The sequence below is a fragment of the Aplidium turbinatum genome, chromosome 11, assembly GCF_918807975.1.
Source record: "Aplidium turbinatum chromosome 11, kaAplTurb1.1, whole genome shotgun sequence".
Lineage (NCBI taxonomy): Eukaryota > Metazoa > Chordata > Ascidiacea > Aplousobranchia > Polyclinidae > Aplidium > Aplidium turbinatum.
This window is the reverse complement of record NC_137482.1, coordinates 24575809-24588538: the sequence shown is the minus strand read 5'-3', so window position 1 is coordinate 24588538 and position 12730 is coordinate 24575809. Positions and strand designations below refer to the sequence as shown.

Here is a 12730-nt window from a genome sequence, read left to right as displayed (position 1 = left end):
TTCTACCTTCGGTACTTCTATCTAACAATATCAGAGTTGTAAATTACACATAAATCGTTGCAATGCAGTGGAAAATACGTCTTTTAGAACGCTTGTTGCATGTATATGATCAACTGATAAGAAAAAACACGGATTTTAAGCTATTTTCTTCAAATTTCTGTTCCTTTCACAAGTTCATCAGCACAGTTTAAGCAAGTATGTGCAATGAAGGTAAAGCAAACTACAGTAGAAAAGTGTTTTTCTTAATATGACAATAGTGAGATTTCGGTTGCCTGTTTACTTTTGATCCCATATAAATATTGTAAACGCTTTTTAAATCATCAGCTTATACAGTACATGGGCGTTGGCAGAAATATTGCAGGGGGGGGGGGGGGGCAAACATCTTTTAAGCCAAATTTCATCTTGTGAGCTACAACGAGTGCAACGTAGCTAAGTGTATTGATGAAATGTAACGTAAATTTGGACGGCACGAGCGAAAACGTTACAATTAAAGATATTTCCAAGGCATACTTAGCGATAGTTTCCGAAAGCGCGAAAAAATAGTCCTGGAAAAATGTTGGTTTACTTCGAAGAAAATTGGATGAAAAAGATATTATCGCCCAAAGGTAAGAAACATTTTTGAAAGTATCGTTTTCATAAGGAAAGAAACGTTTATAAAACTCAAATCCAGGGAGACAAGTGCCCCTCTCTGCCGACTCCCATGAGTTTAAATCTCATTAAGCACTCCATTTGCCAAAAACTCTCGTTTTGTATTGAATACAGGCATTTCTAATTTTGACTGCAGTCTACTTCGAATGAATCCTTCCCGTTGTTTCTGCCCACACACCGCAGATGCTGCTTCAATAACGAGGCGCACGGCCCCTTCCATGGCTTGCGTGTGACACGGATAGCTAGGAAATTCAAGCTCTGGAGCTGCAGCATCTTGAATGAAGGACATTAACTGACTGTCCGGTATGTCTCAAGTTAGCGGTAGTTCATATCTTTCTGTATGCTGCCAATCAATCAGTTCAAAGTATTCGTTTGCTTCAAAGATCAAGAGTGGAACTTTAAAGAGACGAATGGAATCTCCATGACCTTGTTTTCTGGAAAGTATCCTTCTCAGTGCTAATTTTCTGTTGTACAGACGTTCATCTACCAACATCCACAGCAATAGGTTCTCTTGGTGAGCAAAAAAGGCATTTCGGTTGATACCAGGGACAACTATTGCTTTTAGTTCAGCGCTAAGACAGCGCGACTTTTTAACTACGTGAAACAAAGTGTTTAGCTCCTTTACAGTAAGTAGTACAGGAAGGTTGCGTTTTCACTGCAAACCACGTTGGAGCGTATAACTTGGCAATGTAGGCTACTCCACCAACGCTACTCCACCAAAAGTTTCCTTGCTTCAGTTATACCATTAGGTCATGACGATGTCGCCGCCAATGTGCGGGTTCAACTATGGCAGGAGAGACTGGCAGCCGGACCGACATTGGCCAATATGGAGCTCACACCCATGGAGAGCCTTCCTCCCGGAAAACGTGAACCGTGGAAGTATTGGCGATGCCTCAACCGCTTAAGAACTGGTATTGGCAGGTGTAAAACCTTGATGAGACACTGGGGGTATTCCATGGGGAGCACAAGTTGCAAATGCGGACAGGAGCAAACGATGCAACATCTACTCGAATGCCCTGACCTAAAAGCAAGGTGCTCTGCACAGGATTTGGCCGAGTTCAACGATAGAGCAAGAGCCTGCGTGATGCTCTGGGCTACGGCCGTGTGATACACGATGAAGAAGACCAATGCTCTCAGATTTTACAGGGATTGTTTCGTGAAACATAAAGCTTCAAAATGCGATTGGTTGTTGTCAGCCATCTGGAGTGATTCATCTTTCTTGGATTACAATAGGCAAGCTTGGCATCACAACGCCCTGAGCTAATTGCTTTACAGATGCCATACAAGTACAGTAGGCTACTGCTGGTCTGTGCTTAAGCTCACGTCAATTGAAGGCAGTTGAATATCAACAGCCTCAAACTCTGTGACTGGTAAACTGTCACAGTCTTCAAGTTTTTTACCAATGGAGCCAGAAAAACTTAGTGGACCAGATGTAACTCCATCAAGATAATGCATCAAGTGTCTCAGTGGTAATTCATTAAAATGCAACAGACATACAAACCGCTGCAATGGCTTTTTCAGGCCCTTTTTAAGAATTGCATATTTCCGATTATGTTGCTTAAATGGACTAATTGAATCGTAAGAAATATCCTCTATGACGTCACATGCGATGGTTTTGTTGCGGAAAAAATTCTGAAGCAAATTGTGATATTTAATCAGCACATCCCTTGTAATCTTGAACTTGCTTGCGGCAGACGAAAACTTTATTTTAAAACGCTGAAATTTTCAAAGCTTAATAGTCAAGCCACACTACAACTTTTAATCGCTATTACAGAGCAAAAATCAAAATTTTCTTTTTTCACTCCACCCTAATCCACACTCCGTACAAGTGCTCTTGCACTTGTTTACAGTACCTCCGAATATGCTTCCCCCACTTGGTGCCGCAGCGTACACACTTCCAAAATTGACACTGCCCTCAATACCACCATGAGAATAATCACCGGTTGCCTGCTTCCAACTCCCACTGACTTTCTGCCGGTACTATCAGGCATCGCCCCAGGTAGATTTCGTAGGGAAAACCACGTACGTAGTCTGGTCCTACAAGCTATGTCAAGGGATGACCACCTCCTCAACCAGATTGTTCTAAACTCGCACTCGACGCCCGTTCTCCTGACATGCTGCAGCTATGTGCAAATCGAACTTCCACATTTCCGAAGTTTGGAACCGTGAATGGAGAGAAGTTGCGAGACCAACCCAATCCACAGTCCTTCCCAATACCAACACCCCACCTGGAGCAGAACTATTCCGGAAGGAATGGGTGAAGCTCAATCGCCTGCGGTCTGGAGTGGGCCGTTTTAGCAGCAACATGTTCCAGTGGGGCCTCGCCGATTCACCATCTTGTGCGTGTGGCTCAGATTTTCAAACCGCACACCATATTATTTATCAGTGTCCTGTATACCGACCACAAGATAGACATGTGGACCTAACAACGCTCGATGAATACACAATCCATTGGCTGCTGCGCCTGGATGTAACAACGTGATCTGTGGCGGCCTCAAACGCAAGAAGAAGAAGAAGATTGCAGAAGTGTTATATTGCTCATGGATAATGTCTAGGCTACTCATTGGACTACAATGAAGCAACTTTGTTACGTGACGGAAGCGTACACAAGACTCAGTCACAAGAAATGTAATTCCTGGTTTGGTCTTGACAAAGCAAATCCTGGCCAACAGAAGCTTATCACAGATAATATGGAAACTATGACTGCTGGAAGTATCTGAACAGTGAAGAAATCATTGGCGTTCCAAGCAAGGTAGTGTCGAAAGACGATTGTGTATCTAATACATGACGTTATATTTGTGCAATATCGTTGCAGCGTCACATCACCACAAAACAATGAACTAAGTTGGATATACAATGATATCCTAGTCGTTACTACAGCTGCTGGCTGTTGAAGACGAAGAAACAATAAAGTCAAAAATGTTTCACAATTGGATCGAGCTATACGCTTGTTTCTCGCGTTATGAGACTTTCTGGGGCGGGTACGTCCCTCACTTCAATTTGACCGTTCGATAGTTGAACGGAAACCCTTTTAGTCTTTCTCGCCATCGTCTCATTGTCTGTTGACGTTTGTGTAACTGGAGTCGGCGGTCGAGCGCCTCGCACGAACCCGCTACGTGAGTTATTAAGTTTTGCTACGATAGATTGGATGGTGTTGACATTGCCTGGAGAAGCGATGGAATTGTGCGGGGATCCATGTAAAACTTTGTGCTCCAGTTGCCGTGCCTTGGACCGGCAGCTGAACCAGGTAAAGATTAGCCCACCGCCCAGGGTAAGCATAAACACCCCCATCGTTATCGGGGCGGCGCTGAGCTTGCGCAATCTTTCTTGATCTTTTCCAGTATTTGTGCTGGCGCTGATTCCGATGCAAACGAAGACGAGTCCTCCAAACACCATGAGAGGCGCGAATCCACTGGAGAGCTTTGAACACCGACGAGCTCTTTCTGACTCCAATTCTGAAACAAAAACGACGAACTTGAAATGGAAAAGTACCCGACCAAGTGGTGCAGAGTTAAATTTAAACATTAAATTTCTGACTGTCATTCTTTCGTCATTTAATTTTTCTATGTTTAAATAATGTGAAATACAATTGTGGTTTTAGTTTGATATATTTGTCGGAGGCTACAGCAAGTGCACTTCCAACAAAACTTTATTAAAACAAACATCGAACTCACAGTGGTAGATCCTGCCAATCATTGCATAGCTGTCAGGCTATCAGCCAAGCAACAGCTGTTATCAACAGCCTATACCCATAATTGTTTACATGCTAAATGTCTTGCGGCTCGTCTTGCAAAAATCTGATACTAAATTTGTACAGATTAAGCAAAATGTAATTTGGAACCTGCAATTGAGGACTTGCTAATGACAAGTAGCCTCCAAATACGTGATAAACTCCGATGTAGTGCACGTGATGGTGCAGCATGCAACATTAATGAGTACCCGCTTTGTAAAAATTATTAGTCAGTCGCTTCTCGGATCTCAACAGCTAAGAACAGGTGTTTTGATCTATCTCTTTTCAATTCAGTACCTGGGTCTTCCACCGGGATAGTTTGCCCCGATAGATCAGTGTCGGCCCCTATAGCTCAGTTGGTTAGCGCGTGACTTTGTGAATAAAGAAGTTTCAAGATCGAGCGGTGCTGGTTTGACTCTCGTGGTGTGCACTTGAGCAACGCATTCTATAGACTGCTCTCCATTCAGCGGCACATAATGGATAAAATAATTTCCCGGCAACAACACTTCAACAATCGGAAACTTCACTCTGCCAATCTCGGTAACCGGCGCTGTATCAGAAACCTCTACAAGTATGCAAAACTACCAGGAATAACCAATCAAGGCTTTGTCAGTCCGAGGATAAAGATACAAAACCAACTCAAAAACCAAATCAATCTATTTCTGTAAATTAAAACGATTATAGAAGGAACCATTTCAAAACTCGACTAGTTGCATCTGCAATTTGTGATGATAACTCCGGGGCTGACCCACATTTCGGGTTGGTCAAAACAACAACAACAAAAATACTTACAGATCAAAGCAATGAATCATAACTCAAACAGCAAATCAACCATTTTTACATTGTTTCAACGTCTGCAGGCGTTGATTTGCTGTCTGGGAATGTTTCGGTTCAACAAGATTACCATTTAAATGCACAGCCTATTATTCATATGTCATTTTCCAAAGGCCTGCAATTACGTTGTATTAGTCATTTTATATTTGAACTGCTTTCATAATTGGTAGTAAAAATAGTAGCCATTGTTTAATAATAATAAAATTCCCCTCATACTGCTTCTAACGGTTTATTTTAAATGATAAATAAATGTTTGCCAAACACAATCTGGGAGTACCCGAAATGTTTTTGAGTAGTGGGAGTACCCGAAAAATTATCAAACTAAACTTCCCAAATACACCGTCAACCGGTCCTCAACTTGTCTGAAGAGTCATTGAAACTGAGTTATGTCGCATCCTACACAGGGCAGTTGAGGGGATAATCTTGGCCCGGTCCCAGTGAGATCCTCAAACCCTAAATCAAGACACTTCTAAGAAAAATGCTTATCCGAAGAACACGCGGTGGTTTCTTCAAGTTCTCGGGTCACTTATAAAAGTCACGATCCCTCCTGAATCATCCTGGTTTCAAGTTCAAAATCATTCCATAGACCCTCCTGCCAACGCTACTGTGACCTGACATGTGCTGAGTGGTTGACGATTTAGATTAAGAGAACGAGAAAGCACTAAAGCTAATCATCGAGTATATAACATACTCTACTTCCCTATATAGGCCCCCTGTCTGATATACATGGGCTTGGCAGGTGAGACAACTCTGCTCAACTCACTCCCGGTTCAATGTTCACCTTTTGCGGACCGGACGAGACTCATGGCTTACAGTTTATTTTATAGACTATATTAAGTCTAACAATGCACAATAAGTGAAGTAGTCATTGTGGTAGAGCCTTTTTCCTAAATTTTTGTATTTTTCTTAGCTAATTTGCATAATTACACAAGCTACATTGAAGCAACAAAGGTTTGGATCACCTTGTTACATCACTGCTGCATATTGTTACGTGACAGAAGCTACACGAGACTCAGTTGCAAGAAAATATAATTCTTGGTTTAGTCTTTACAAAGCAAATCCTGGCCTACAACAGAAGCTTATCACAGATAATATGGAAACTATCAGGGATGGAGGAACCACGTGGGCCTCGTGGGTCTGGGCCCACCTACTTTATTTTCTGGGTGGGCCTGGCCCACCCACTTTTGAAAGCTAAATTTCTTTGAAAAGGTAGCGAAAACGGCAAATTAGAGAAAGAGTTCCAAAAAAAGCTCCACTCATTTGATATAGGCTACACTAGTTTGATTACACAGGCCAACAAAAAAATTTTGACACAAAAGGTGAGAGTCATTTTAGAGTATTTCAGGGCCCCTGATTCCAAAAATGCACTTGGTTTTGTCGAATTTTCGAAATTTATAGTTTGAAGAACATAACTTTGTATTTTGTAATTATATAAATGGCCTTCGTATACCTTGATGGGTGTTGTTCAGTATAGTAGGCCTACCATAATAAAGAATTGCGTCTGTTCATCGATGGCTTTGTTTTGCTTATTCGTTTAATTTGTTAAGCAAAACAATGTAGGCTATGTATTTTATTTGTACTTAGTAGCTTAGTTAGTAAGTCTGATACTGTTGAAGTCAACAAATATATTAACGCAAAGCACAAGTTATATATTCTACATCTTGTATCCTAATGCTTGCTTCACGTCGTATTTTGATTGTTACTAGGCCAGTAAACGTTAAATGGCTGTTTGTTTGGGTTGTAATCAACGTGATGGGTTTCAAATGGCATTTATACAACTCAGAAATGTGCCTGGGATTACTTTCAGTTTTGTCTATGTAATAGGCTAAACGACACGACGTTAAATCTATAGGGGCTCAAAATTGCAAAAACGATGTTTTTGCTGTAGGCTTATCTCAAAAACTAGAACCAATTCGAAAGAAACAAGTGCATTGTCGGAATCAGAGGCCTCGAAGTACCCTAAAATGACTCTCACATGCCGTGCCTTTTTTAATTTTTTTTTTTTTTTATTGGCCTGTGTTATCTTTGATAGCTCAGTGATGAAATCTAATCTTCAAACTTTTCTGTTGAGGCCACTGTTGATGGGCAGCACGTGTGGGTGTGATTGGTGGAGTAATCTATAAATCAATCTCATTGTTCTCTAAGGTTGAAACAATGATATCATTACATATTATGCAGTGCATGCACGTAGGCCTACTGTATAATGCTGCAGATCATTTCTCCCAGGTTGGTATTATAACTGTGTGTGTATTTTGCCGTTTTATTTGTGTGTACATCGCCATATTTTGTACAGCGCTATAGAGCAATTTAACAATTTTGTAATTTGTTCGGCTAAATCGTGCCCAAAATCGGAAATTTTTCGCTGGTTGGCACAAAAGACAATCATGAAAACACAATGTATAAACGATTTCAAGTATTAGGAATGCAGCAATGTTATGGGGGGTCTGGGGGGCGAAACCCCCCAGAAGTTTGATTACTTTTGACTGCTAAGCCTTTGGGCCCACCTACTTTTAAAATGGTTCCTCCATCCCTGGAAACTATGACTGCTGGAAGTATCCAAACAGTGAAGAAATCATAAGCGTTCTTAGCAAGGTAGTGTCGAAAGACGATCGTGTATCTAATACATGACGTCATATTTGTGCAATATCGTTGCAGCGTTGACTCTTACAAACATCTCGACCCATGGACTGAGATAAAAGAAGTGTTCGGACAAAGAAAAATTGTAGAGGTTCAACAGAAGTCAATTGAATAATTTCATGCAATGTGTAACAGACCGCATCTGATTTTTCAAATATACGCGAAATGAACACACAAGCATTTAAGTCACACGTCATCTCGTCTGAGCCTTTGTAAAAATAGAAATAGCGAAACAAAATTCCCTTGAAGTCGCCAGATATCGCTCAGTCGCGCCAAAGTTTTAATTTAAGCGTCAATCGTGCTGACCCACAGTACACGCTGCTTCTGTCAGGCTTGGTTCGAGTAATCGCCAGAGATGCTGTGGCAACTGCAGAAAGCAGTAAATCACAATCTTCAGGCCACAGTATACCAGACCCAAAGACTATGACAGGGACTCATGGAAAGAGTTTTGGGTGCGGACCCATCCCTTAAATCGAAGATATCGCCACATATATTTACGTTGGCGCATTTGCAGCAAATTGATCTTATGTTAGAATCGATAATAATTCCTTCCTGAAAAAACACCCTTTTTTGATGGTTTTGTGCTAGTAGGCCTAACTTGTGCTTTCCGTTTGGAATATTTCTTATAAAGTGTTTTATTTCGTCCGCGGTGTCTAATTTTGTGGACCCGAGGATGCTATTGGTACCGGGCCCAAATTAGCCTCCAAACGGCCCCAAACAGATCACAACTTGCTTTCCTCACCTAAATCTTTTAGTTTGCTCCAGTGTTGTCGCGTCCAATCGCGACCCATACTCCGCCGCGAAGATTGTCGGCTCATCCTCGGCGCGTTTAAAGCTTCGTCTGCGAGTGACGATTGATGAAGAGGCAATGACGTAACCATGTCACTTAACGATGACGTTCTGGAGGTGAAGGTTACCGGTACACTTGAGGTGGGTCGCGCGAATCGCGGTAGATCATCAAAAGAACTTGATCCTGAAAAATCGATCATAAAATGAACGGAAAATTTGTCCAATAAATTTGGTGTTTAAAACATTTTAGCTAATACCGTTTCAAATTTGGTTATAAAGGCAGAAACTGACTTATATTTATGGATTATTACATCAGTCCAACCTCCGACTACGCAACTGAATACAAACATTGTCAAAATATTCACAACTTCACATGCCGTGGAAACTACAGACGCATTGTCGCGGATGGACACAGTTGTTGGGAATGCGGGAACAAATTTGGTTGTACAAGCAGGCAAGGGAAGTATTTATCCATTCAAACAAACAAATAAATTAACACCTTACGAAGTTACTGTAATCAGAGTAACAACGATGATCCCCTAAGAAGGTAATGTTTAGCAGGATTATTTGAAGCATAGCCTACCTCCTCCCATACGCGACGACTCTCCCCCTTCACTCACGTGACCAGGAGGTAGAAACACATCAGAGCTATGGTACTCGTACTGGCTGTTGCTGTGGTGGTAGACGTCGTCAGAAGAAAACGAAAACTTTTGAAATCTTTTCTCGGAAGATTCGTCATTGGCCGGCGATGGCATTCGGCGGATGAATATTCTTGCATTTCTTGTTTCCTCATACCTTGACCCGGATGATGACCCACAGCGGATGAGAGGAACATTGGAATAAGACGATGAATCAGGCCGACTTGTTGGTATGTGATTGTGTTTTAATGAGTTCTGAGGCAATTTTATCGGATTGCTCATTGTTGATCGGAGAGCGCGGTGGTTGTTCTGGACGCTGGTAAAGCTCCGAGGACGGGAAATCAATTTTGAAGTGGATGTTGCCGATGATGGGGACTCGTTTCCTTCTTTATTATCTTCCAACGCAGTTGCACCCCCCGGAACAATATCGTCTCGTCCAGGCATTGCTGTTGAAGTCACAATGCAAAGATAATTTTTAATTAAATCAACTACTTGATCTATTACAAATCTACAACAATTTCATGGGTCAATCTGAAACAAACGATACAAAATTAAAGCTAATACGGAGTAAGGTTATTCTGACAGAATTACTCCATTTAAGTGATAGGAAATTATCCTATTACATTTGAAAGTAGGTTTTCAAGAAAAATTCTGCTTATAAAGGACAAAGTCATAGTATAAGTGCATAGTTTTTACTGTCCAGGGCACAGTGGCCACGCAGCGTCACAGTGGCGTTGTCTGCATTTTTAATACTATGCTGTACACTAAGGCGATGTGAAATTTGAATGGACAAAATCGAATTATCACACAGGGTGACTACTGTTGTGTAGAGTATTTTTGTGAAGTTTTATGCAATAAAATCCAGTATCCGTAAACATGTAAGCGTTTTAAGGTTAGTATTTTCTAATTCTTGCAAGGTGATTCCACAAAACATACTATCACAACGCATCAATCCACGTGATCCAGATGGCGCGCTCTGAATGGCTAGTTAGGGAAAACGCGTTGTGTGCCGCACACACGCGAGCGCGAGCGATTGCTGTCTGCTGCTGAGAGATTTATAACTTGAGATGCTGAATTGCTGATTATATATTATTGAAGATAAGGCTGCAAAATTCAGATAAGAAGTTGTGTTCAGCCGAAATGTTTGCTATGATTTTATACTTGGTTGTTAAATCATTCAGGCTTCGGTTCAAAGTCAGTTTAGGCTAGGTTTTCCAAATTGTGTAAAGTAGGCCTAAGAGGCAGTGTCTGTAATTATCAGGTCTTCTGGAATAAGAACTGCTTATTCAGGTGAAGTTGCTGTTTGTGGTTCTGCATTTTTTATATGTAGCTTTGAGAATGACACTAATAAAGTTCATAGTATTACGGAAGGCTCAGACAACTAAGTTTTCAGCACTTAAATTCTTAGTTCTGTGTACTGTAAGTGGGCTATGTTTTTTTTCAAAAAATACAATAATCTCTTCACATATTATCTTTAGTTCATAAAGCTAACCTTGTTGTGAGTAGCATTGTTTACTGTTAAATCATGCCTAAAAGTTCTAAAAAGAGAGTAAGAAGCTTGGAAAGCTCTTCTGTCATTGGACCCTCCAAGGAGCTTCCCACTGCTGATTTACCAACACTACGATATGTTCTTGCATTCTGCAGCCTACTTTGTTAAAGGTGATACTCAAGTACTTTATTACTGCAACTTTTTCTCTGACAGGTTTTAACTAAGCTTGGTAGTGACATAAAATATAGACCAACTCGTATACCTTTGTATGGATGAAGGGTAGTTGTTAAAAATACTAACATATACCGTAGCTTGCATGAATGAACAGTACACGTAGGCTACAATAACCAACTAGCAGACACTTCAAAACTTTAATGTGTTGAAATAATTAATTGCACGTTTACAGAGACAGAGCACTCACAAGGAATTAATTTTTCAGGAAGCTGGAAAAAAAGCTAACTATTCTCTTTTCAAATGAAGATCGCATTCCTAAAACAATTGAGGTTTCTCCTCTCCCAACGTTATCGTGGAGTAGAAGCACCGTTATACCAAATTGGGCTTCTTGACAAAAGGACAACGAAAACGCTTCAAAGGAGAGTTAACAAAAAGGTAAGTTCTTACATACGGTATAGTTACAAACTTTTTTGGCTAGTAATTTTCTATGAAGTGTAGGCTAAGGCTTTATAAGTATATTCTTTGATAACAGGGTCATGCATAGACATGTCCCATGCTGTGTACTGGGGTTGGTCAGTTGTTGTCATTGACATGGCTCTTCTAACAACATTTGTTGAATGGAGCCATATGAGAAGGAGAATGGGTTACTGCCCATTCTACAACCCCACTTCACCATTGCAGATGTAGTGCAACCAACTCTAGATAGTAGGTGGTTTAAGGATTTTTCATTTTCCTAAAGCATTTCCTCGTGGGAAAGTGATTCAGATGTTCTGATTTCTATGTCTGTAAAGGCAGGCTTGTGCTTTCACTAAAGCTAGTCGTGCTATGGCGAGAAGATTTTTCTTGACTACCGTATCACTGTTTTTTACTGCCATTTGTCCGAAAGAGTATTATCTGTTATGTTTGGCATATATTGTTTTTCGTTGTGACAGTCAGAAATAAAAACAAACTGAACTGATTTACATGGATTATTTTGTGTTCTTTACATTTATCATTCACACAAAAAACTTGTTTTTCAAGAGCCTCAAACAACAGCGAGGAGATGATTTCGCTGCAGCAAAGAAGTCACAAGTGATAGAGGAAGAGAACTGGAGAAAAACAGCAGTTTTCTGCAGCAATTGATGAAGAAATTGACTCCTTTCGAACCAGCTGCACCTGGTACATCTGAATGTGACAATGCCCCGGTATCCAGTGATGATCCTGCTCTGTGATCTTTTTCTGTGAACATGTTAGAAAATATTCGCAAAGGCAGTAACTCTTGTGATGTTTCTGTCCGCATTTTTACCCAACCAAAATTAAATTTGGATGCCAACTCACTGTGCTCTTTGATTGGGACCATGCCACGCTTACTGAGTCTAGCCTTGCTTCACACTTGACCATAGATGAACTAAAGGGTTTGATAAACACAAAATTTGAATGCCCTCATTTTCCTGCCCATACTCAGGCTGTGCAGCGTCTCATTTGGGAAGTCACTAACGACTGTGGAAGTGTTGCTGGCCTTCAACGACTGGATGGTTTCATTTGGGCGAGAATTGCTTCGCGTAGGGTCTTGCCGAAAGCAGACACGAAATCTGACTTATAATGTTTTGATATTCACCATTGTTTCTTGTTCATTGGCTGTATTCTTCATACGTTTGTGCACGTTTTACAAGCACATATAAAGTTGGTTGGTTGATGTGTAAGCTACCATTGGAGAGTTGCAGTTACTATATCTGTCAAAAAACAAATGTAAATCGGCGAAAACAATCGAATATTAATGCAGTGCGTTGTGTGATTATGTAATACATATTA

General features: G+C 40.8%; 1 protein-coding gene across 1 annotated transcript; it reads right to left on the bottom strand.

Moving 5' to 3' along the window:
- Nucleotides 1–351: 351 nt before the first annotated feature.
- LOC145779541 (uncharacterized) lies at nucleotides 352–9802 on the bottom strand. Its single transcript, XM_082591146.1, has 3 exons — nucleotides 9222–9802; nucleotides 8592–8822; nucleotides 352–4103 (listed from the first exon to the last, which is right to left on the bottom strand). The coding sequence occupies exons 1-3, from the start codon at nucleotides 9718–9720 to the stop codon at nucleotides 3589–3591; spliced, it is 1245 nt and encodes a 414-aa protein (XP_082447272.1). The 5' UTR covers nucleotides 9721–9802; the 3' UTR covers nucleotides 352–3588.
- Nucleotides 9803–12730: the final 2928 nt, after the last annotated feature.

What these genes read in the sequence shown, in the direction of transcription:
- LOC145779541 (XM_082591146.1), bottom strand. Translation starts at nt 9,720, where the DNA reads ATGCCTGGACGAGACGATATTGTTCCGGGGGGTGCAACTGCGTTGGAA. An exon ending in GTCGTCGCGTATGGGAGGAG is followed by an intron (nt 8,823 to 9,221) that starts GTAGGCTATGCT and finishes TCGATTTTTCAG; the next exon opens with GATCAAGTTCTTTTGATGAT. An exon ending in GAGCAAACTAAAAGATTTAG is followed by an intron (nt 4,104 to 8,591) that starts GTGAGGAAAGCA and finishes TTTTTGTTTCAG; the next exon opens with AATTGGAGTCAGAAAGAGCT.